Source organism: Eptatretus burgeri, chromosome 3 (genome assembly GCF_056783735.1).
Source record: "Eptatretus burgeri isolate ZD-2024b chromosome 3, Ebu_testis_v1, whole genome shotgun sequence".
Classification (NCBI taxonomy): Eukaryota; Metazoa; Chordata; class Myxini; order Myxiniformes; family Myxinidae; genus Eptatretus; species Eptatretus burgeri.
In genome coordinates this window covers 98,647,564-98,673,916 of record NC_140963.1, presented here as the reverse complement: position 1 = coordinate 98,673,916, position 26,353 = coordinate 98,647,564, and the positions used below count along the sequence as shown (strand labels likewise).

General features: G+C 46.6%; 1 protein-coding gene across 5 annotated transcripts in view; it reads left to right on the top strand.

Annotated features, from left to right (window-relative positions):
* LOC147030517 (uncharacterized) overlaps nucleotides 1-26,353 on the top strand; it is a 68,924-nt gene that overhangs the window by 2,443 nt on the left and 40,128 nt on the right. For all 5 annotated transcript variants that reach the window (XR_015056427.1, XM_085874650.1, XM_085874648.1 and 2 more), the window contains exons 2-3: nucleotides 13,821-13,918; nucleotides 18,088-18,166. Coding sequence is in view for 4 of the 5 variants with exons in the window: in XM_085874650.1 (XP_085730776.1) it covers nucleotides 13,821-13,918; nucleotides 18,088-18,166 (177 nt within the window). In the remaining variant the exon portion in view is untranslated. The remainder of the gene's footprint in view (nucleotides 1-13,820; nucleotides 13,919-18,087; nucleotides 18,167-26,353) is intronic.

The window sequence follows — 26,353 nt, the reverse complement described above, 5'->3', positions numbered from 1 at the left end:
AAGACCTGATAGCGGCCTGAAGGATGAAAGAGAAGGCCATGCAAAGTTTGGTAACACTGGTTCCTTCAGGGTGCAAATGCATAAACAAAAAAAACTTTCTTTATATATTAGATTAAAGCAGAATAATTATTTTTTCTTAATGAATTAAGGTTGTTTTCTTTTACATATAACTCCCGAATATATTTTGGATTTTACATTGTATAACATGTGATGCAATGAGTAAAATATAAGCTCAAATTTAAAGATGAATTTAGACTTGGCCATGCCTTACTCGCCAACACAGACTTTAGGTAGATACCCCACATTTCCAGTCGTGGCCAAAAATATTGGCACCCTTGCACTTTTTCTCAAAGAACTCACAATTTTCTCGTAAAATAAGAAAAATAAGTTGAAATTGACCAAAGTATTTTGTCTCCACAATTCTTTATTTCACTGTTGATGTTACAGAACGTTTGTTTTTGATTCTGAACTTAATATATCCTTTTAAATCAGAAAATAAAAATAAATAGCAATAACAAAATTATTGACACCCTCGACTTAATATTTGGTAGCCTTTGGACAAAATAACTGCAGCCGAGCGCTTCTGATAGCCATGAATGAGCTTCCTACACCTCTACTGGTAGTTTGGCCCCCTCTTCTTGTGCAAACTGCTCCATGTAGTGTCCGGAGGGCAGTAGGACTCGGATAGTCGTGAGGGTTGTTGAACTCTGTTTATTGCCCGTCCGAATGCACACTACTGCAGACTACACACACGCCTCAAGCGGCGCAAACACCGAAAAGGCTTGCGGACACGTGACCACCAACACCACACCTCCACGCCCCCACAACGCTCCCGCATTGTACCCTGCCCACGTACGCCACTACACCACATTCCTCCCTCCTAAAAACATTAGTATAAAATGACCATTAGAATGAGAAACAACATCGGCAAAGCAACCTACGGCATAAAAAAAACAAAGCGGCACAAAACGACGTTAATCAAAAATCATAGGCCCCACCACACAGAAAACAACCAGAGCCCAGAAACGGCATTAATCATGTGGCCGTGAATCAAACCCAGACGAGACGGCACAAAAGAAAACGCGCTTCATCCGCACAACCTGCCACCGCAATGCGCTGTGTTAACCTGGCACATCATGCATCCTTTCGAGTTGAATCCCAAAATGGAGTGGACAGGTGCGCGAGTACCACGTCGCACGACAAACCCAATGATGGCTGCAGCCCACAAAACCTTAGCTGTGTTAAAGATACAAAGAAGTAAGTTGGGAAGCACAGCATCACTACGCAGCAGAAGCGCCGCCAGGCAGCTCATGCTTACACGCCTTCCGGCGAGGTCGCGATGACCTCCCGCGCCCCCTGGCCAATTCGCTCCATCAAACGCCCCCGGTCGACAAGCTGGCACCTCTCCCTCAGACAGGACCGAATCGGGTAAACACCCCGAGCCTGCAAGCCCCGCGGCACCACTGTGGCTGACCTTGGCGAGAACAGAGGTTTGCGCTCCATGGCCCCAGGCACGTCTGACCTTGGCAATATCAGGGGTGGGGGTGACGCTAAACAGCGAACCAGCCCCAGCTCTGAGTCGATCTCTGAGTCCCACACGCGAGTCGAACTGGCAAGTGTGTGTACCAGCCAGAGTGTACCAGAGTGTGTGTACCAGACTGGCAAGTGTGTGTACCAGAGTACCAGCTCTTCACATCACATCATTCATATCGGTCATCCTATTGATTGATCCCAACCAAACATATCATGCTCACACGCGGACTGTCGGCATTTGCGTTAACAATGCTAAATCGAATCACTCATGCAGCGAGAATCAAATACACAACAATTAGCAATCCATGAATCGCATCGTGTGTACGCCTCTTGGTTGTCGCGACGTTGCGATGACTTGCTTGTCGTCGATGGTCGCGTTCCGCGAACTTCTTCAACGCGACCGGCTCGCTCCAATCCCCCGCTGAAATCGCCTGAACGACACGGGTGTGCACTGTACCACGAGCGCCGCGGGAGCGCGAGAGCCCGTCGCCGCTGGCATGGCTCCCGTTGCTCCAGACCCGTATATCGTCGTTGCCGGGAGCAATGAACGGCAGCCCATGTTGCATCGTCGTGGCTCCAGCCGCCAGAACCTCGCCCTCTGGTCTCGAAGGAGGCACAGGTGCACCTGGAGGTACGAACTCCGAAATAGGAACCTCCTCCCCCTCCCCCGTGCCTGGCCTTCCCAGGCCACCAGCTGACGGCATCCAGTCTAGCCTGAGGCGCGCCAGCCAGTCCGGGCCCAAAAGGGCGGGCCCGTCCCCTCATACCACAAACAATGAGAGTAGGGCGCTTTGACCTCGGTAAACCACCGAGACGTCTGTCACAGCAAGTGGTGCAATCGCTTCGCCGGTGTACGTGCACAGCGACAAGGTCGTCTTGACCAGGTGAACACCGCGAAGGTCACGAGCAGCCCGCTCGCCCATGACCGACACTGCAGCCCCGGTGTCAACTTGAAACACTATCGGCGCGCCATTCACCTCGACCTCCACTCTTATTGGTCTTGTCACCTCCGGTCCAATTGAAAACAGGCTCAACATTGGTTGCATTTCCTACTCCGGGCCGCCGGGATCGCTATGCCCTGGCTGCAGGCCGCTTCCCAGGTCGCTGGGGTCGTCCCGCACCTCGCTATCCAAGACCTTAACGGTGGCCCCCGCCATTCAACACACACGCTTCAGATGTCCCACCTTGTGACAATGCAAACACACGGTGTTCTTATACGGGCACACTCGCCGCAGATGCGGTCCACCACATTCCCAGCACCCCTGGGTGTCCATCTCGCTTCCCACGCGGCTGCGCTTCGGCGCGCGCCCACAGCTCGTAACGAAAGACGTGTGCGTGACCTGGGGCACCTGGGTCATCGCGTGGACCCTGGGGTCACCCGACATGCCCCAGCTGGAACCACCCATGTCCTGGCTGGCGATGGCGCGGACATCTGTGAGTGTCTGCTCGACAGCTGAAGCAGTCTCGACCGCTGAGTCGAATGTAACGTTGACACTTCGCATCTTGCAGCCCAGAAATAAAGCGATCTCTCAGTCGAGCTGGACACTCCTCCGCCGTGAACTTGCAAGCCACGGCCGAATGCTTCACCCGCACCACGAAATCTGCGACGCGCTCCTCCGCACCCTTCGCGAGGTGATCGAACTGGTACCGAGCCAGCTGCAATGACTTCTCCGGCGCCATGTGGGCTTTCATCTTCCCTACCACGTCTTGAAACGACAGCCCGTCGTCACTGGGCTTATCCGGCGCTACCAAATCACTTAGTAGCCGATAATGTTCTGTTGATAGCGAGGCGAGCAAGATCGATTTGCGTTTGCTCTCATCGTCTACATCATTCCCGTGGAAATAGCACCCCAATTGTTCAGAAAACAATTCGAAGTTGTCTCCGACGAAGACGGGCATTCGTCCGTGCGCCGTGCCCCGACCTTCCGCCATCCTCGAGCCGTCCTGCAGTTCACTCGACGGCAGGTGACGGCGAGACGTCTGGCTGCAGGACTCGACCCGCACCGAAGACTGTGCGTGCGGGCGCGCGAAACTCGCGAAGCGCTTCCCTGGGCTTCACGCCAGGTGGTCGAACTCGAACCGCGCGAGCTGCACTGATTTTCCCGCTCCAGCGATCCAATCGCTCCGGCCAAAGACTCCAAGTCAATACCGATGCAACCCAGGCAGTCTGCACACGTCGATCCGAAACAGACTCGTCTCCAATGTAGTGTCCGGAGGGCAGTCGGACTCTATAGTCGTGAGGGTTGTCGAATTCTGTTTATTGCCCGTCCGAATGCATACTACTGCAGACTACACACACGCATCAAGCGGCGCAAACACCTATAAGCCTTGCGGACACGTGACCACCAACACCACACCTCCATGCCCCCACAACGCTCCCCGCATTGTGCCCTGCCCACGTATGCCACTACACCACACTCCAGTTCTCACAAATTTGAAGGGTGCCTTCTCCCAACTGCTGTTTTCAGATCTCCCTACAGGTATTCCACGGGATTTAGATCTGGACTCATTGCTGGCCACTTCAGAACAGTCCAGTGTTTTGTCTTGAACCATTCCTGGGTGCTCTTTGAAGTGTGTTTGGGGTCATTGTTCTGCTGCAAGACCCATGACCTTCGACGGAGACCCAGCTTTCTGCACTGGGTTGAACATTGTGATCCAAAATGTCTTGGTAATCTCCTGATTTCATGATGCCATGCACACATTCCAGGCATGCAGTGCCAGAGGCAGCACTGAAACCCCAAAAACATCACTGAACCTTCTCCAATTTCGACTGTAGGGAAGGTATTCTTTTCTTTGAAGGCTTCATTTTGTTTTCTATAAACATAGAGATGATGTGCTTCACCAAAAAGCTATAATTTGGTCTCAACTGTCCACAGCACATTCTCCCAGAAGGCTTTTGGCTTTTCAGGTGTGTTTTGGCAAACTCCAGTTGGGCCTTCTTATGTCTCTCGCTCTCTCGCTCTCGCTCTCTCTCTCAGCTGTGAGGTCCTCCTGGGTCTCCTACCAACCCCCCCCCCCCCCCGTTCATTGAGTTGGTGACGGATGGTGCGAGTAGAAACTGTTGTACTTTGTGTCTGAAGGTCAGTTTGAATCTGTTTGGCAGTTGATTGAGGTGCTTTCTCCACCATTCAAACAATCCTTCCATGCAATCTTCAATCAAGTTTTCTCTTGCCGCCACGTCCAGGGAGGTTGGCTACAGTACCATGGGGCTTAAACTTCCTGATAACATTGTGTATGGTGGGCACAGGAACATCAAGGTCTCTGGAGATGGATTTGTAGCCTTGAGATTGTCCATGCTTGGCTCCAATCTTGTGTCTGACCTCCTCAAACAATTCTCTGGTTTTCTTTCTTTTCTCCATGCTCATTGCAGTACACACAGTGACACAAAACAGCAGAATGATTCCTTTTCTCCACTCAAACTGATTGAATGAGTAATTTTTATATTGCAGACACCTGCAACTCACCACAGGTGAGTTCAATTCAAAAGTAAATGAGAATCACCTGCTTGAAATCTAATTATTTCAAACAACTTCCAAAAGGTGCCAATAATATTGTCTGGGCCATTTTAGGATTCTTGTGTGGAATAAGCAAAGATTTAGTAATTTTTTTCAGCTTTTTTTGTTTTGTTCCACTGCAAACAAAAGAAATACATACGAGGTCCGTCTAAAAAGTATGGGACTGGGCCTGCTGTGTGCTCCACTTACACAACTTGAATGAACGGGTTGCGGCAGTCTTTCGCAACATTCCAGCAATATATATATATATATATATATATATATATATATATATATATATATATATATATATATATATATATATATATATATATATATACACATATAGTTGGTGATGGTTGACTGCACTCATTGTGTGATTTTTATTTTTTTTACAGGTCGTGCTTTACACGTTGTCTCGACTGAGTTGTCGCGCTATGAGTCGTGAGCAGAGAGGCAATCTGAAGTTTCTTGCCAAGCTTAGCAAAACGCCTTCCGAATCCTTCGCAATGCTGCAGCAAGTCTACGGGGAAGAAATAATGTCACGTACATGTGCATTTGAATGGCACAGGAGGTTCAAAGAGGGACAGGAGGAGGTTGAAGACGATCCACGGTCTGGAAAACTTTCAACGAGCAGAACGGCGGACAACATCGAGCGTGTGAAGCAGATGATGCACACAGATCGTCGACTCGCGGTGCGGATGATTGCTGAGGATCTTTCCATCAACATGGACACTGTCTGGAGCATCATCACTGAAAATCTCGAAATGCGCAAAGATGGTCCCCAAGCTGTTGTCCGAGGACCAGAAACAGGAAAGAGTCGCTGTCTGTCAAGACATTATCGATCACCTCGAGGACGATCCAGACCTGCTTGGGAGAGTCCACTACTGGCGATGAATCGTGGATATTTAAATACGATCCCGAGACCAAACGGCAGAGTCGTCAGTGGAAAAGTCCGGCATCACCAAGATCAAAGAAAGCAAGGATGTCGAAGTCGAAGGCCATGGTGATGCTCATCATGTTTTTTTTGACGTCAAGGGCATCGTCCACTTCGAGTTTCTACCACAGGGTCAAACAGTGAATCAATCTGTGTACAAGGAGATCCTCCGGCGCCTCATGAGATCAGTCCGGGCCAAGAGGATGGATTTGTGGGAGAACAATGCCTGGGTAACCCTAACACCATGACAACACCCCTGCTCACAGTGCCCTGAGCATCCGACAGTTTCTGGTGGAGAAGAATGTGCCGACTCTGGAGCAACCCCTGTATTCGCCAGACTTGGCCCGTTGTGATTTTTTTCCTCTTCCCCAAGCTCAAGGGGTGATCAAGGGGACCTGATTTCCTGATGTGGATGCCATCAAAAGGGCCGTATTGACTGAGCTCCGGAGGATTCCAGAAGAAGCCTACCAGGGGTGCATTGAAGCTTGGAAGAAGAGGATGGACAAGTGTGAGAGACTCGAGTGAAAGTATTTTGAAGGGGACAAGCTGTGATTTCAATATATTTTTTTGGAATAAAATTTACGTGACGTCAGTCCCGTTACTTTTTTAGACGGACCTCCTATGTTGATACCAAATATTTTTTTAATTTCAACAATTTTCTGGAACAAATTGTGCATTATTTGAAAAAAGTGCAAGGGTGCCAATATTTTTGGCCATGACAGTGTGTGTCGATGTGGATCTGTAAAGTGAAGGGACTCTGCGGGTGTGTGTGTGCATGCCCTGCATGCTTGGTTACGGGTGCCATGCAGAGATGCCAACTTTTGGAAATCAGAATTAGGGAGGATTTGCAACCGACACCAAATAATGTGCGCGAAGCACACATCTCGAGCGCAGAGCGCTCGACCCTTGCGCCGGGGTCCAAGGCCCGCCTTAGGGCCCTGGAAGCTCTGGGGTTCTAGACGCTCTCTAGTGCCCTCTGAATCCTATTTTGGAGCATTTAACATGTTAAGAATTCCCACTTTTTGAACAAAAAAAGGGGAAAATTGTGCACTTTTTAATGTTACATGTATGTTAATATTAGTAAGTTAGGGGACAATCAAAGATTAACAAAAAGCACAAAAGAAGCAATATTTTTCTTACCTTACTGGCTGGTACTACTGCTGCTTGCTTTTTCCATGGCAGCTTTGCTGAGTGACAGCTGTGTGGCTCTTTTTGCCCTTCTGATTATGTCTTTGCTGTATTCTCTCTGGTAGCAAGGGGTGCTATGAGCTAGTTTTTCAATTAAGAGAGCTTCCAGGGTTTTGACACTCAAATTGGGACGAAATTCAGTATGATTCTTCCGTACAAGACTGAGTGCCCGCTCACATGATGCGTTCGAATGAGGAATGACCAAGATTCCCTTCATCACTTTGCTCAAATTAGGATACTTCTTGGCACCAGTGCAGGGATCTGTGAGCTGTGAAATCCGATGCCACTGCTCATCCACTCTCACTGTCTCAGTAGCAATTGTAGCTATGGAGGCGTCTGCCTGGTAGTGAGCGAATTCACTCTCAAGACTGTCTATGTCACTATCACCGCCACTGAACAGACAGGGGAATTTCTTGATGAAAAACTCCACACAGTCAAACCCCACTTCTTGGTGAAGCTTAACATCCAGCACCTGAGCATGCTTGGCTAATTCATCATCTAGCGGCCAGGTTTTGAAGATGTAATTGCAGGCTTTCACATAATATGAGTGAACTGCACTGAAGAAACCTTGGATGTCTGACTCACTCAGAGTGAAGGTGGATTTCTTGAGACTCCTTTGTTCCCTTATATACAGTTTGGCATCGTTCCCAATCATGAGGTCCTCATCATTCTTCTGATGATTTCTGTCAGAGAAGGGTACATTTACCAGAGCAACCGATGACACCGATGGTTTCAAAAACCGTACGAAGATATCTTTCAGAAGACCATTCAATTCTCCGTGCAGGAGATGAATACAGGGTTCGTCTCTTTGGAGCAGAAGATTCCCCTTCTCAAAAAGCTTGTTCGCATATCGAAGGAAGAAACAATAGAGTTTTGTTTGTGGAGACAAGAACATCCTGTTGACACGTTTTTCTCTAGATTCCTGCACAGTGTTTGAGGAAGATGCGCTTTTAGTTGTAGAACTCGTAGTACACTTTGCCGCAGGGCGATCACACTTGCGTTTACTGCCAGCAGAAGAGGTCAGACTCGTAGTACCAGATCCAATTTTACGTTTGAGGAGAGAGCTTGAGGTAGGTGCAGCCAAGGAAGAAGACCTCTGATTCGAAGGTTTTGCTGAGCTTCTATCAAGTGATTTGGCAAAAGCAGAACTTAACTTGGGTCCTTCTTTGCCTGTAGATGGGACTATCACAGTCTTTCTCGACTCTGAAGGGATCTGCTTTGTAGATGAACGTGATGCTACCTGCTCTCAGCATTGGTTTTGGTGCTGTCCCTGCTGTCTTCTTCGCAGCAGATACTGCAGTGGTAGTGGTGAATGCTGCTCCACTAGTGCTTGATCCTGCAGTGCCAGTACTGGCAGTAGATACAGTGCCGTCCTTCTTGCTCGTTGTTAGAGTCTTGGCTACAGTTGGTTGCATTTTTCTTTGTACTTCTTCTTTGAAGAAGAGGCGAAGTGGCTCCCACTGTTCAATCAGCCTGTCCAGGCACTGACCAAGGGACAGCCACCTTGTTGCGACATGCTTCAGAATCTTGTGTGTCGGGGCATCACAGAGTTCTTGCAGTGCTTTCACTCCTTTGACGCGTTTACTACTTTTGTCCAAGTAGTAGTAAATATCGATGAGAAAGTCATCTAATTCAATGGGTAAGGCCTGAGCCGCCTTCTTGGCCGTATTGTGCATCATATGGCAAGGGCATCCCATGATGTAGCACTCTGGATTTTGTTTGTGGATATAAGCAGCGACTCCTTTGTGCTTGCACACCATGACAGAGGCATTATCAGCACAAAAGGAAACACAATTTCCCCACGGAATTTTCCTGTCACTGAACTCATGATCAAGCAGTTTGAAAATGTTTTCTCCAGTGGAATCTTGTTTGCATGCAGGCAAACTTAGCAAACCTTGCTTCACAATCCCAGCACTGTTGTCATAGTACGAAATCAGGACAGGATATAGCTGGGCCTCACCACTGTCATTGCTACCGTCTGTAGCTAGGCTAAATGGAGCTAGTCTAGCAATATCGGCAATAGATGAAGCAGTAACATTTGACAACTCACCAATTATTGCTGAAGTTTTTGTTCTTGCACATCCATACTTTGAAGCAACTTTTGAATATGGAAACATCTTTTGAAATAGAGGTCCAGCATGATCTGAGACTGATATGGGCAAGTTATGTTCCACAATAAATCCACTAAAGAGAAGTTCCGCTCGGGTAACATCCTCTTCCTCGCTTGTCCCTTGTTTGGTGAAATAATTCAGAAGTGTACCGGTACTCGTGCTCGAAGATCTCTCCTTTGCAATGTCTGTGTGCCGTTTGCTTCCAACGTGCTTCCGAATATCATCGCGACCTCCGTGCTCAACTGAAATATCAACGCTGCATACTGTACAATACGCATGATGAATTCCTCTTTCAGACTTTCGAATACACGGGTATTGGAGACTGTATTCGGTCTTGTACTTCTGAGACCATTTCTTGGTCTTCGTAAGCTTCTTTTCTGCCATTTCGTAATCAACATCGAGGGCTTGAAGCATCGGTAACTTCGAAGTCGATGTTCCACAGCTGCAGCGCGACTCGTAGAACTCTAGCGGCTGTTAAACACCGCACGGTGGTCGCGACCGCCGGGCTGGTACGGGGCCCAGCTGCATGCAGTGAGCGTATCGCATGCATATACACTGTGCATACATACCGCATGCACTGTATTGCACACATACCGCATGCACTAAATCTCAGTGCATGATCGCATAAGCGAGATCCAGACCCAATGTTTCGCTGCTCCTCATTTGAATTTGCAATTTTTTACGTACAATTTGGTAGCAGCGAACGTTATGGAGTTACCACATGCTATACGTAGCAGACGATGCTTTTCATTCAATTCTCATACTAGTACATTCTGATTAGTGAACAGTGCAAAAATATCAAAATTTCGGGAGGATAAGGATAGTGATCGTAAGGGCGGGAGTTTGGGTGAATTTTCGGAAGCCTCCCGATGAAATCGGGAGGGTTGGCATCTGTGGCCATGGTGCCAGAAACTTCTGGTTTGCATCGCTACCTTCTCCAGAGACGGCTTTTATTAGACAAGGTCAGAGGTCAAGTTGACTATTTCGTAAGTACCAGTCTATGACTGCTTGTTTTGTTTGTTATCTTGCCAAAACGAAGTTTTTGCAAGATATGTTAGTCAGCGTGTATTTTTTTTTTCTCTTGTTTGTCTGTAATCACGTATAAAAAAAATTCTGCAGAGCACAGTTATCATTGGAAATTTTTGTAACTTCGCATATCAGAGGCCTATAGAGGTCCCTTTCAGCGCATAAAATTTTGAAGGTCAAGGTCAAAGGTCAAGGTCACTGTCGCAAATCAGGGGAGTCGACGAAACCCTTATTTTTTGAGTAATTTTGATCGGATCGTCTTCAAACTTCATGGGAATATAGTACATGGTCTGGCGCTCAGCTCATTAATTTTTGGTGGCGATTCTGACCTTCATGGTTAGCGCCTCAGGTCAAACATATTTGACCCCAAGGTCAAATTTTCAAGTTTTAGGAACCATATCGTGTAGTACCTCAAATTGAACACCTCGATGAGTGCTTTCTAGATATGTCAAGCTTGAGACATTATGACGTCATTTGGTGACGTTATGAGGCAAACGCATATTTTTCATGGTTACTCTGTAGAACAATTCTCATCAGAATCTCTCGTAGGCAGATATTCCTCAAGGAGTCGCTCCTGGTGGATAGCAGCTCTGTTCACCTCAGTGTGACCTTAAAGAAGTCACACGTGGTCACCCTTTGGCAAGATACGGGTCACCCTGCGGGTGACATTAGTTTATTTTTTTTTTTGTCTGTAATCACGTATCGATCACTCTGCAGAGCACAGTTATCATTGGAAATTTTTGTAACTTCGCATATCAGTCCTATAGAGGTTCCTTTCAGCTCATAAAACTTTCAAGGTCAAGGTCATTTTGTCGCAAATCGGGGGAGTCGACGAAACCCTTATTTTTTGAGTAATTTTGATCGGATCGTCTTCAAACTTCATGGGAATATAGTTCATGGTCTGGCGCTCAGCTGATTAATTTTTGGTGGCGATCAGCCTTGACCTTCATGGTTAGCGCTGGAGGTCAAAAGTTTTTGACCCCAAGGTCAAATTTTGAAATCTTAGATCCCATATCGAGTGATACCTCATATGAAAGCGCTTGATAAGTGCTTTCCAGATCTGTCAAAAGTTTGACGCTATGACGTCATTTGATGACGTCATGACAAAAAAATGGATTTTTCATGAAAATTTTATTTCCTCAGTTCTCATCAAAATCTGTTGATATTTCATGCACAATGATCCTGGAGAGATACCATTAACCGTACGAAAATATAAAGATCAAGGTCGACGAAACTTATTTTTTGAGTAACTTTAATTGAATAAATAAGTCACTCATGTTCACATTTTGGCAAGATACTGGTCACCCTGGGGGTGACATTGGTTTATTTTATTTGTTTGTTTCCTGGTGTACCGGCTTTGATGTCCGTGGGCACACAAAATTACCATGCTACCCCATTGTCTCGGGCCACTCGCTTGCATTTGATTTTTTTCATATTTATTTTCACTTATTTATATTTTCAATATCTCTCGATCGAGTGCAGCCTGTGGCTGCTGGTTGCATCATTGGTTGGGACGCGGCGATGCCGCTGATGCAGTGTCCCCCTTACCAGTGCAATGGTACTCATTTTGCCGACCTCGGAAGGATGACAGGCTGAGTCAACCTCCTGGTGTATTAATTCAGCGGCCCAACGGGGCTTGAACTCAGGACCCGAGGATCCCAAGCCGCCACCCTAACCACGAAGCCAACACCAGGCTTATAGTTTCATTTATGGATGTTGTCCGATGATTCTGTGAATTTTTCTGGTGTACCGGCACGCAAAATTTCAGCTTTCTTTGTCACCCAGAAGGTACCGATTTTTAATACAAGTCAGTTTTAGAAAGAGCTTTATATATGAGACTAGCAGGGTTACCCGGCGTGCCGGGCAACGTGGGGTCCCTCTTCCCACCCCACCCCTTCCCCTGCCTCCTCTCATCCCACCCCTTGAGGAACGAATTCGTCGATGTGGCTGAAATGATGCTGCAGCTGTTTATCCTCATTGCCATGTCATGAATCTGGGGTGTGTTGAGTTACCAAGTTTCTTGTGGAGCGCTTGATAAGTGGCTGAAGCACTCAAGCGAGCATTCCATTTGAAACCGTTGATGAGGATTGGCTGGCTTGGCAAGTGCGAGCTGGCTGCTTGGTAATAACACACCACTGGACATCTCGCCAGCATACAGTACATACAAAACACCGACAAAAGGACATTAAAAATAAAAAAATTGAACACTTCAAATATTAATCGTCTGTATTTTCGGTGTAATGAAAACGTGCCTTGTTCAGACCCACACACCCACCCACAGACACGAACTCGGCTATATATATGTATATATATGTATATATATATGTATATATATATATATATATATATATATATATATATATATATATATACATATATATATATATATATATATATATACACACACACACACACACTGGGTCAACTGGATCGTCAGTGACGTTTGGACTCGAGTAGCCATTTATCAAGTCGGCATTCTTGGTCTGCATTTTCATGAGTTATCTTGCTACATTATTAAAAAAATAACATTCACCCCATCAAGTGGAATCGATCTGTCCATTGGGACCATACTCTGTACAGAGCATTGGTGCTGCCCAAGCCGTCTCCTTGGCTATTTAGCACAATCCTGGACGGGTCGCCATTTCAACACGGGATACCAGCAAGCTGGCACTCATTTTGCAGACCTCTGAAGGATGACAGGCAGTTAACCCCACCTGGTAATAATTCAGCAGCTGAGGGGGATTTGAACTAAGGATCCTAGGATCTCAAGCCCACCACCCTAACCATTAAGCCAACACCAGGCATAATCAAGTGAAATGGAATATGGGGCTTTCATGTACATACAGTTCAAGTCGTTGCATATCTAGTTATTACACTGGGAAGATTTTGGTGTGTTGTCCATGATTAAGGGTCGCACGAATAAGCCAAACGTCAAATATTTTGTTCCTTGCAGAGCTCATTCCTAAGCTTAGAAATAAAATCTTAACACAATAGAATGGAGTTTGTAAAATAGGCATAATCAACCAAATTGTCTCCTCTTGTTCTTAAACATCAGTATAATTCTATTGAAATGAAAGGAATGCTTTTTTTTTTCTTTGTTGCTTATGTATTTCTCCCTCTCTCTCTCTCTGTCTCTCTGTCTCTCTGTCTCTCTGTCTCTCTGTCTCTCTGTCTCTCTGTCTCTCTGTCTCTCTGTCTCTCTGTGTCTCTGTGTCTCTGTGTCTCTGTGTCTCTGTGTCTCTGTGTCTCTGTGTCTCTGTGTCTCTGTCTCTCTGTCTCTCTGTCTCTCTGTCTCTCTGTGTCTCTGTGTCTCTGTGTCTCTGTGTCTCTGTCTCTCTGTGTCTCTGTCTCTCTGTGTCTCTGTGTCTCTGTCTCACTTTTTCTCTCCCAACCTTCTCCATCCCCCTTTTATCATCACTTTTCTTTTTCACTTCCTTTAATTTGATCCATATCTTTTCAATCATGCATGTCCTTCCTTACTTTCTCATGTCTTCTTGATTCACTCCATTCTTATTGTCGTCACTCTTTGAGGCTTGGATAAATCCCATAGCAGCTGCTCGTGCCCGTGGACCACCACCTGCCTCAGGTACAACGATTCAGGACTATCTGAAAAGACCTCGGCCATCATGGTATGTCCATTTACTCTGTTGTAATGTCATACTTTCAATTTCTCAATTTTTTTGAATTTCTTTATTTTTGTTTGGTACCCGAAAATGACGTTGAAATGTTGCGCTTCTTATGCATATCAAGGTGGATAGATGGTCAGCCAGGTTAAAAGTCAAATGGTGGTGAGCAAAGCAAAATGCCCTTTGATATATATATATATTCATGATATTTCAAAAATGTGTTGGGCCCAATATGTTGTCGTGGATCAGGCATTGCGTGGCGGAGGTATGCGCCCTGCCGAGTGCTCTTCTAGTTTAGCATGGATCGGTTCGCTTCGCTCACTACAGTGGGACATGCACCACCACACCACCACATGACTGTTTGGCCCAATTAGCATTTGAACCATAGACAGTCAAAATTCATAAATTGTATTTTAAATCTTCTGTTTTATATCGTTGCTGGTCACCTGGTTGTCAACAGACAGAAAAATTTAAAGTGATCGTTTTAATTGTCTGCCATGCTCCCCTCTGGGTACTTGTGGGGAACTTGCCCTGAGGCATGGAGGCTGCGTGTAACAATATATAGATAGCGTGACCTCTTGTTTTCATACTCGCATGCAGTTTATCAAATATTACTGTGGAATGTTGTTCCAAATATACAGTGTTTGTGTTGTCGTTGTTTCCAGAGTCAGTTTTAAACTTGGTCGTGAGTGTTACAACCGATGGCGGATAATTTTTTTTCCATGCTGCACACTCCAGCACTCGGTTGTCCTGTTTCGTGAGCTTGTGTGGCCTACCACTTCGTGGCTGAGCTGTTATTGCTCCTCGATGTTTCCACTTCACAATAACAGCAATAGCAGATGACTGGAGCAGCTCTAGCAGAGCAGAAATTTGATGAACTGACTTGCTGGAAAGGTGGCATCCTATGATGGTGCCATGTTGAAAGTCACTGAGCTCTTCAGTATGGTCCATTCTCCTGCCAATGTTTGCATGGCTGTTTGCTTGATTTTATACTCCTTTCAGCATTGGGTGTGGCTGAAATCGTCGAATCCACCAATTAGGTGTGTCCACATACTTTTGGCCATGTCGTGTATCATGATGTTGTGCAGGCCAATGCATCTTTGTGAGTGTTCCATGAACCTCTCTATATTTCAGAGTTTTTCATCACATTGGCTGCTTACTTGGGGTCATTCTTAAGGCCCAGTCACACCTTGACGTTTTAGCCAACGTATGCCGATTTTTGAATTTTTTTTCTAAAACGCTGGCACACGTTGAATGCGTTATGGGTAAGTTTTGATAACATTGAGAGCACGCTGAAAAACACTGCCATACGTCGTTGTACGCTGGCTTTAAACGTTGTACTTTTTGGTTGTCCTCAAATTTTTTCATGCTTGAAATTTCACGACGTATGCTGGCGTATGACTCGCACGTTCCGCTATGCTGGCCACAAGTTGTATGCACGGTCTGCGATCGTTGACAGACGTCAACACATGCTACTTGTAAGTTAATCATAAGTTGAGACACGCCGAGGTAATGTTTAGCGTACCCGAAACTTATTTCTAACCTATGATTAACGTGTTGTTGGCACGTTACGCGATCGTTGCCACACATCGACAGACGTTACTTTTAAGTTACTCATAGGCTGAAAGACGTCGGTATAATGGATCGTCCTTGCGTCAGCGTCCACGGCCACGGCCAGGACACTTATTTGCAGCATTATTCAAACTTTTCTTTGGCATGACGAGGATGTTCACACTTCGATGTCTAGCTTGGCTATGATTCTAATTGTCCATCGGCAGCGTCTATTTAAAATAGTTGAGTTTGAGCATTTTAACACGTTCAGAAGAAACGCTTCAAATTTCCAAACCCCAGCGTCAAAAAACAAAGGCGAGTGACAGCAATTTAAATCGTTCATTGTAAAGAATGAAAATAGCTGAGTGGTACCGTTTAAAAGTCGTTGAGTGTAAAAAAATCCAATTGTTGAGCGCAAGCGTCTACTTTCAATAGTGGGGTTTGAGCGATTTAGCACGTTCAATAGAAACGATTAAAATTTCCGAGCGCCAGCGTCAAAAAACAAAGGCGAGTGACAGCAATTTAAATCGTTCATTATAAACAATGAAAATAGCTGAGTGGTACTGTTTAAAAGTCGTTGAGTGTAAAAAAAATCCAATTGTTGAGCGCAAGCGTCTACTTTCAATAGTGGAGATGCAGCCATTTAAATCGTTGAGTGGCAGCCTATGAAGAGCAAACCCCACGTCACCGGCAAAGATAAACTGCCGCACGATATGGATAAGTTAGGCTATCATTGGGCATAGTTTGTGAACGCCGGCTACACGATAATTATTCATTGGTAAACTGTATCTATAAGTTATCGAAGCGCTCTATGCACATTATTAGTTCATTGTGCATTTGTCCAACCCATTATGAATAGACCTGAATCGTAAAAACAAGCCATAGCTCATTGTTGAAAAAGCCCCATAAAATATTAGCCGCGAAGAACTTCGAACAATGGTGAAAAGATGTCTCCTACCCGTGGACACGCGGATACAAGGACGATCCATCATAACCCACACCCTCCCCCTCACACTCACCTACTACTGCCAACATGAACAAACTACTAATACTGATACTGATACTGATACTGATACTGTTACTGCTGACATGGACATCACTCAAAAAGGACTCGAAAACACTGTTGGGTTCCCCTTTTATGAGCAGCATTTTTATATACCAATTCCCAAAACCGCCAGGAACACGTCTTTATATGGCAGTTGTAAGTTAGAAACACGTTCATTTATTTTTTTTTGTCGACCGGAAGACGTCATTGGAATACGTCTACATACGTCGATGTGTGTTGGGACTACGTAAAGAATTGGTTCAAAGCACGTCAAACATAAGTTAGAAATAAGTTTCGTGCAAAAAAGACATTACCACGACGTGTTTTGACTTATGAGTAGCTTATAAGTAGCCTTTGTGGACATGTGTAAGCGTCCACATATCGTGTGTAAAACTTATCCCCATCGCATGCGGAACGTGTGTCATACGCCGAGTACGTCGTAAAATTTTGAACATGTTTAAAATTTCTTGACGTACTCTACTTACTACGATGTATGATAGCGTACTTTAGCGTTGTACTCACGTATACCAAACTTATACCGTATTTGACGTGCCCCAACGTTTTAGACACATTTTTCTTAGGTCGGCATACGCTGGCAAGATCGCCAAGGTGTGACCGCGATGTTGACACTTCCATTTCTACGGCAGTTATGATTCGAATCGTTGTGCGTCAGCCTTTTAATAGGCTACGTCACGACATCGTCGGCGATGCGTGCAACGTGCTATGCCTAAGTTAGACTATCGTTGGGCATCGGTTGTGTAGGCCGATAACAGGTTCAGCATTCGTTGGTATAAGTTATCTATAACACAACGAAACGTTCTGTGTCCGTTACCAATGCGTTATACATAAGACCAAGTCGCTATGAATACATCTGAATCTTTAAAAAAAAAACATCAAAAGTTCAACGTAAGCCAGCGTTTTACATACATTTTAATACGTTGCCATCGCTGGCTAAAACGTCAAGGTGTGACTGGGCCTTTATATCAGTTTACCTTCAATTTTAGGTAAATCTATGACACCTTTGATTGAAATGTCTGCTTCACTGTAGCTGTTGTACACTGACTGGTATACAGCACCGTCTGCCTTCAAACAAGCTATTATTGATAATTGCCACAATCGGGGGGGGGGGGGGATTTCTAATTATATTACTGTTCATTTCTAATTGGATTACTATGCCCCATGGTGATTAATAGCGGACATGGAATTTTCCCCCCATGGGGGAAGACCCTCTCTACCAAAGAAGACCAAAGATTTCCCCAAACACCATTCATCATTTTGGATTGTGTGTGCATGCATTTTTTGTTTCAGCCCAGGAAGTGATACAAAAGCTTACCCATGTAAAAATAAGAAATAAAAATTACACAGGCGAAATCTTCACTGTATACTGTATCTATTTGCATGTACCGTTTGAGGTGTGAATTTCACGATGCATCAGCAGGAACAGCTTGGAAAAACAATTTTTGGTTGTCAACTGAATGCAATACAGTCGAACTTTTGAATATGCTGAAGTGTTGAAAGACTTTCATATTGATGTCATTGAGCCCTAACTTTGTTTTACTTTGATTTATCATCGAAGGGATGAGGTCAAAGAACAACTGGAGAAAAAGAAGAAAGGTTCCAAGGCTTTGGCAGAGTTTGAAGAGAAGATGAATGAGGTTTGTTTTGAATTTTTGTAAACTCGTTTAATTAAACCAGCATTTGATTAATATTTTTAAATACCGGTAACTTTATTCACTTTTTTGTGAAAGAGTTCATCATGATGTTTTGAAATACAATATGGACTTTATGTTCACACCGCACATTAATGTTGTGGCTCTGTGAAGCCGGCATTCCTCCAAAGCAATGCCCCCCGACACTTAGCGGTCCTGAGACAGTTATTGCATCAGTATTCGTTCAGTTAGCCCTTCCATTATGTCTAGTTGGTATATGGGACAAGATGCGTTGCATCGGGCTTTTAGGTAGGTCTTTAATCCCCTACGCTTTCGTCTGTTTTACTTTGCTTCATATACAAACCCCGCGCGCATGTATGCATGCATGCCAGACCAGTGACACTACCCGAGGAGCATCAGGAATGAATACCACAGCAGCCTCATTCGCATACGTGCGCCATTTTCCCATTCAAACCGCGTGCCATTATTCAACGCGGCCTCATCTCACACCTTCACCATGCTCACCACAACATCTAAAATTCCCCACCTTAACCTATATGCGACCTTGCCACAATCACTACAAACACTTGTCTCCTCGCCACAGTCGCTTTAACCACTCCCAACGCTTCAACATCCTTACCACGAACACCACAGCGCTTCCCCTGCCTCACTTCAACCGCCACAACTACAGTTCATTCCCTTGGACACTCCCCATCATCCTTTTGGGATGCCGGGGAATGGAGGACATTGTGAGTCAGAACACTTTGGCATGTAACTCAAAGCGCAAATATGCGCTGAGACTCATTCGATGACGTCTGGGCAACCCTGGCACTCTGCTAAATAACAATGCATGAATGGAGCGCAGCACACGTTCATGGCTGGAGAGCGCTCCCAGAAACCTGCGCCGCATATAAATTTCAGATCTCTGTTGCATGGCCGAGTCTGGGAGTGAATAAAGCCATTTGCAGCGAGTCTGGTGGGGTGGGGCTGCTTCTCAGGATGGCGTCTGTGCTCCAATGAGGACACTCGGAAACGCTACAGGGCCTTTTGATCTGATTTCTGGCTCCTCCTTCGCCCGGCTCTATAAAGATAGCGGCAGAGATCAGATCGATGGGACTCACCAAGCTGAGCACCACTGAGCCTGAGCCGACAGTGCCAGTCACTGAGTGAGAGCGACACTGACCGAGCCAAGCGAGCAGTTACTGGGTCATCACCGGGTCATCGGTGCTCTGCTTCCGCTGCGTTCCACAGCCAATACTCATTATTATTAATTAACATTTACAGACTCTCACATTCCACATTAAGCTATCGTCTTGCACCTCTGTCTCTGCCACCTACTGTGTTGTCTGTTGAAGACACAAATCACTAAAAGAGCAATTTCTGATCTGCACTTTTTCACTCCCCTTTCACTGCTCTTTTGCATCACATCTCCGCACTCTTTCACACGCACGCCCAGTTTTCTTCCCTCCTCCCTCCCCTCCTAAAGGCCCAGTCACACCTTGACGTTTTAGCCAGCAATGGCAACGTATCAAAATGTATGTAAAACGCTGGCTTACATTGAACTTTTGATGATTTTTTTTTTAAAGATTCGGACGTATTCATAACGAGTTGGTCGTATGCATAACATATTAGTAACGGACACAGAACGTTTCGTTGTCTTATAGATAACTTGTACCAACGAATGCTTAGCCTGTTGTTGGCATTCACAACCTATGCCCAACGATAGTCTAACTTATGCATAGCGCGCTGCATGTATCGCCGACGATCACGTGGCGTAGCCTATTAAAAAGCTGCCGCACAACGATTCAAATCATAACCGCTGGAGAAATGGAAGTGTCAACATCGCAGTCACACCTTGGCGATCTTGCCAGCGTATGCTGACCTCTGAAAAATGTGTCTAAAACGCTGACGCACGTCGAATACGGTATGGGTAAGTTTGGTATACGTGAATAGAACGCTAAAGTACGCTATCATACATCGTAGTAAGTGGAGTACGTCTTGTAATTTTAAACGTTAAAAATTTTACGACGTACTTGCCGTATGCCTCACACGTTCCGCATGCAATGGGAATAAGTTGTACGCACGATATGCCAACGTTGGCACACGTCGACAAAAGTTACTTGTAAGCTACTCATAAGTCGAAACGCGTCGAGCTAATGTCTAGCTTACCCGAAAGTTATTTCTAACTTATGAGCAACGTGGTTTGAACCAATTCCTTGCGTATTTCCAACGCACATTGACGTATGTAGACGTATTTGATTGACGTCTTCCGGACGACCAAAGAACGAAATGAACGTGTTTCTAACTTACAACTACCATATAATGGCGCATTGGCAGCGTTTAGGGGAATTGGTATATAAAAACGGGTTTCACACAGGAGGAACCCGTCAGTGTTCCAGACTCCATGGTTTTGTTTTTGTTTTTGTTTTTTTCTTCGGCATGACGGTGATGTTGACACTTCGATTTCTAGTGCAGTTATGATTTAAATCGTTGAGCGGCAGCCTATTAATTATATTGTTACGAATATGGAATTCGATTGCACACAACATACAGGTTCCTTTCGTCAGCTATGTCGATAAGTGCTTGTTCCCCAGATAGCTCACCTTCCATTGTTTAAATGTTCAGAAATCGATTGGATGCGCTGCAGATCGATTTAATAGTTCGGGAACGAACAATGGAGACATCCCTCCCCCTCTTCTGCGAACAGCAAGAAGAACCCTGCCGTCCCGTGACTCATGATGTCAACAACTCCCTCCCACCCATAGTTGAGCGGGGGGTGGGGGGGATGGATCACGAGGGCATCACGAGGAGGGGGGGCGGAGAAGGATAAGAGGAGATCTTTTTATTTTATTCAAGGGCAGATTTGGAGAGGTGAGTTGAGGGGAGTCGTTCAGCAGACCGTCGGGTCCTGCTTGACTTGCGTTAGGGTTGAGGCCTTCGGAAGCTTTTTGCTTCGGCTGGCTCGGTGAGCTTCGGCTGAGGCCTGACTCGGTAGGAGGCTTTTTGGAGGCTCTTTGCTTTGACGGTTCCGTGAGCTTCGGCTTCTGCTTAGCTCGGGACAGCTTTTTGCTTCAAGCTGCCCTGTTTGGAAGGAAGTTAAGCCGGTCGCTCGGCTCGAGCTGCGAGTGGTGGCTTCTTTACGGTTCGTGGAGCTCTTTGTTCTCCATTTTGGTTCCCGGCTTGGTGCGACTCATCAACCTCTTCGTGGAGGTGGTTCCTCGGGGAAGCGACGCATCGACTGGAAGGATCGGCGCCTCGTCTCACCAGCATGTGTTGAGAAGCGCGGGAGGATTCGCGTGAGCTCGGGAAGGATCGCGGCTCGGCGATTGGATCCAGCTCTCTCTCGCTGGAGCCCGGGTCTGAACAACTTGAAGACCACACGAGGTGGAGAGGTTCGAGATAGGCTCTGGGTTTCAGCTCACCTGTCCTCCGAGCTGGAGCTCGTTATTAATGGCCTCTGCCACCATTTCGTGTGTGTGCGTGCGTGCGCGCGCATGTTTGTCCGTGGGCCCGTCTAATAAGTAGGAACTGCTGTTAAGTGCAAGTGACTGTACATACTGTAAGTAGACGGTTGTAGTTCTTTTGTCATGCTTTTGTTGCTTGTATAATTGCATACGTGTTTTGCCTTGTTTAATTGCATACGTGCTTTATTATAATAAATGTCCTTGTGTGAATGTAAACCTGTTCGTTGCGTCCATTCCCTCATTGAACTGCCCCATCTTGCACTCGGAATATAGTTGGTTTTTAAATAGAATCTGGTCCAGTGAGAATACCCGCTCGGTTATACCAGAACGGAACGGACCGCTTATGCGGTTCGTGTCCAAGCAGGCCTTCGCCGAGGTACGGTCCCTCGGTAGGTTACCCGCGCGGGTAGTTAGGTATATCCATATTCAGCGATTGACCCTATTTCGCGCTGGTAGAATACGGACTGGGCCGTGGTGGGATTAAAAACCTACCCGTGACTGGTTTCTGGCGTTGTTCCAGAAAGTCACGACTGGATTGTCCGTTCGGTGGGCGAAGCGACCGTTATTGGCTAAATGCGGTCGTTCGTACGTCGGGCAGGCGGGAATCTACAACACTGGTGTCAGGACGTGGGGTACAGATTCGTTCCCTCCACACTAAATTAACGGAACTGGATCAAGGGTTTGCGAGGCGACCCTCCGGTTCCATTAAATTCCAAGTTTAAATCATTTCCATTACGCAAGATGACAGATCAAGGCAAACGGGTGCAGGGTGGATTAGGAATGTGTTTGAATGTAGGATCCATGGCCCCGGACGGTTCTTATGATTATCACCCCACCACTAATGGTAATCAGTGGGGCCGCTCACCCTATACTGAGCATGAACTTTGCCGGCAAATTAACTCGAAGTCACAAAATAGTGGCGCTGCCGCATCTCAGCGCAACACGGAGCGGGCTGCTATTAATGGCCCAGCGAATGGCACGATACGAGGCGGGGCTCCCAACCAACGATTGAAACCACGTGATCATTGCAAGCGAGGCTGGCAGACATTGGCGGGCTTTGGGCACAAAACAGAGAAATATGTGGGAAAACTAAAAGAAAACGGTGAGAGAACGAATGAAAGGAGAGAGCAAGCATGCAAAAGAAGTGCGGAGAGCAAACTGAAGAAAAGAAAAGAGGAGCAAATTAGTAACTCCCAGGATAGAAAGAACTTTGAAGAAGAATGGAAAACGAAGCTGGAAAAGGAAAAACGGAAACACGATGTGGAATTGGAACTACTGAAGGAAGAGGTAAGAATAGGCAATCAGAAAAGAGAGAGCCTGGAACAGGAGGTAAAAAGAGGAAAGTATTGAGTCAAAATTAGCAAGGAATTCGGTGAGGGAATGGAGGAAATGAGGAAGAAAGAATGTGAAAGAGGTGTGGAGATGAGGACGGAATTAGAAAAGAAAGCTTCTGAGTTACTGAAACGCCAAAACAAAGAAACGGGATTACAAAACGAACTGAGGATGTTAAGAGAGGAAAGAAAGATAATGGAGAATGAAAGGTTAAGGAGCCACACTGAACAGATCAAACAGCTGGAAGCCAAGGCCAGATTGCAGAATGAGGAACAAGAGAGACAGTGGAATAAAAAGCAAAAAGAGTATGAATTTGAAACTGAACAACAAAAGGAAAAAACAAGGTTGGAGTACATGGAGATGGTGACAGAACAAGGAATGAAACAGGAAAGGGAGATTAACCAATTGAGGGAAACTATGAGATTGGAGAAGGAGGAACAAGAGAGACAGTGGAATAAGAAACAGACAGAAGAACGAATGAAACAAAAAGGGAGATCAACAAAATGAAGGAAACTATGAGATTGGAGAATGAAGAACATGAGAGACTGTGGAGTAGAAAACAAAAAGGAAACGAGGTTGAAATTAACCAACTCAAGGAGAGGGCAAAATTTGAGTACACGGAGATGGAAAAGCTCCGAACAGACAATGAACAACGAAAGGGGCTCAGAGAGGAAGAACGACTCAAATGGGAAGGAAAATGGAGCCAGGAAGAAATGGAAATAATAAACGAGGTGATTGAGATAAAACAATTAGAGGAGAAACTACAGGTAATTGACGAGCACACACAGGTCGAGGTAGTGGAGGGCAATGGGGGTGAGCTGGTGGAATGTGTTGGGACCTGATGCAAGCAGCTGGATAGCCTGCTTATGGAACAAGGGGAGAGAATATTCTCCCTTGAAGCTGATCTCGACCAGGTGGGTCCGGTCATGCCGAGCGAGTTTGGAGGTGTGAGTGCTTTGAATGGGTGCACGCGAGGCTTGGGGGGGTGTGAAGGCCCTGGGAACCCTTGTGGTGGAGCGAATCCCCAGTTTGGTTGTTCCAGCGTGTTGAGTTGCGAAATGGAAAGTGTGTGAGGAATGAGTGTGGGACAGTGGGCTCATGTGTGTGAATGGAGTGAATGTAGTATGCATGGTGCGATGACTGATTGGGGGGAGGAGTGATTCCCTCCCAAGAGACCCCAGGGTCAGTTTAATGTTTGTTAGTGGGTAGTTAAATTTACTAAACGGAGGTCGTTTTGTTGTTGGTGTCGAGAGAAGGGACGAAACCCGTTTGGAGGGGTGCAAGAGTTCATGGACCGGCTGGGAGCGTGGCTGTGGAAAGGTGAGTTTTGTTTAGTGGGCACCGGACTAGTCGGCCAGAGTAGCCCAAGGGCCCTAGAGGGGCCGGGATAGTGAAGTGGGCACGGGCGACCCGTCGGAAACGGGACCCGTAGCGCCAGAATGCCATGGGGGCAGTGTAGTGGGCACGGGCGACCCTCGGAAAGGGACCCGGGCCATCAACACGCCACGTGGGCATCGGAGGGGGGCAATGCCAGAGAGGGCAACCCCCCGCGTTGTAGGGAGCAGCTTGGCTCGGAGACAGCCTCTGGGCCTGGGGGTGCCATGGTTAGAGTTTGGCAGAGGGGGAGTTCCTGCCAGTTGAGCCACGCTGCCCAGCCAGGAAATTGTGCGAGGGCACGAATGAAAATTTGAGGGCAAGGCCCAAATTTATAATGGACACCAACACAGGTGTTCGGAATCATGGTTTTTAGAACCAATAGTTTTAAAATGTGAGGCATTTTTGGAAAGCCCTGGGATAGTTTCAGGTTAATGAATGTTAGGGTAGATAGGATATGTACCCCTTCGCACCATCCATCCCTTCGCTCGTTGTAGGCCGCTGGACCCACCTTGGGAGATCGCTGATCTCTGAGGAGGCCATTCTGAGGCTTTGTTGGGCCTCGAGACAGGACGCTAGTCTCTCCCTATTCCCCTCCAGAGAGGGAACGTAGGGGTTGGGAGTAGGCTAGGTTGATAGGGTAGGTTTGCCAGACAAAGACGATAAAGGGGGTTAGGGAGACGATTATAAAAGGGAAATAAAAATAAAGAGGGGCAAAATTTTTTGTATGTGTGGCAAATTAAGGGAGTGGGTATAGACAGCGACAGACAAAGGCGCTAGAGTGGGGGGAGACAGTAGCCGAGGTTCGAGCCCGCCTTCAAAGCGGCCGGCACCACCGTACTCCCTCCAGACCTGATGAAACCACACCAGAGGCCGGCCAACTTCACCTGCCGGCCTGTTGTGCTGCAGCCGCCTGTTCTGCATGGGCTTGCCTTGCCATGCCTAGTTTGCCTGCCTCTGCCATGACCCCATGCCTGCTTGCCCTTGTTTGCGTTTGCCCCTGTGTCCATCCATCACCATGTGCAGTTTTGCAAGGACTGCCCTGCAGGCAGCCTGTGCATCCATCATGCTCATTTCTGTTTTGCGACCATCTCCATCCATTCCCCTGCATCAATGAACTTCGAAATGACTTTTACCTTCTCCCCTTTCACAGATCACAAGTCCTGGGCCATGGTTAAGTAATGGATAAGTTGAGTGAAAATTGTAAATTCGTTCAGCAGACCGTCGGGTCCTGCTTGGCTTGCGTTAGGGTTGAGGCCTTCGGAAGCTTTTTGCTTCGGCTGAGGCCTGACTCGGGAGGAGGCTTTTTGGAGGCTCTTTGCTTTGACGGTTCCGTGAGCTTCGGCTTCTGCTTGGCTCGGGAGAGCTTTTTGCTTCAAGCTGCCCTGTTTGGAAGGAAGTTAAGCCGGTCGCTCGGCTCGAACTGCGAGTGGTGGCTTCTTCTCGGTTCGTGGAGCTCTTTGTTCTCCATTTTGGTTCCCGGCTTGGTGCGACTCATTGACCTCTTCGTGGAGGTGGTTCCTCGGGGAAGCGACGCATCGACGGGAAGGATCGGCGCCTCATCTCACCAACACGTGTTGAGAAGCACGGGAGGATTCGCGGGAGCTCGGGAAGGATCGCGGCTCGGCGATTGGATCCAGCTCGCTCTCGTTGGAGCACGGTTCCGAACAACTTGAAGACCACACGAGGTGGAGAGGTTCGAGATAGACTCTGGGTTTCAGCTCACCTGTCCTCCGAGCTGGAGCTCGTTATTTAAGGCCTCTGCCACCATTTCTTGGGTGTGTGTGTGTGTGTGTGTGTGTGTGTGTGTGTGTGTGTGTGTGTGTGTGTGTGTGTGTGTGTGTGTGTGTGTGTGTGTGTGTGTGTGTGTGTGTGTGTGTGTGCGTACCTGTGTCCGTGGGCCTGTCTAATAAGTAGGAACTGCTGTTAAGTTCAAGTGACTGTACATAGTAAGCAGACGGTTGTAGTTCTTTTGTCATGCTTTTGTTGTTTGAATAATTGCATACGTGTTTTGCCTTGTTTA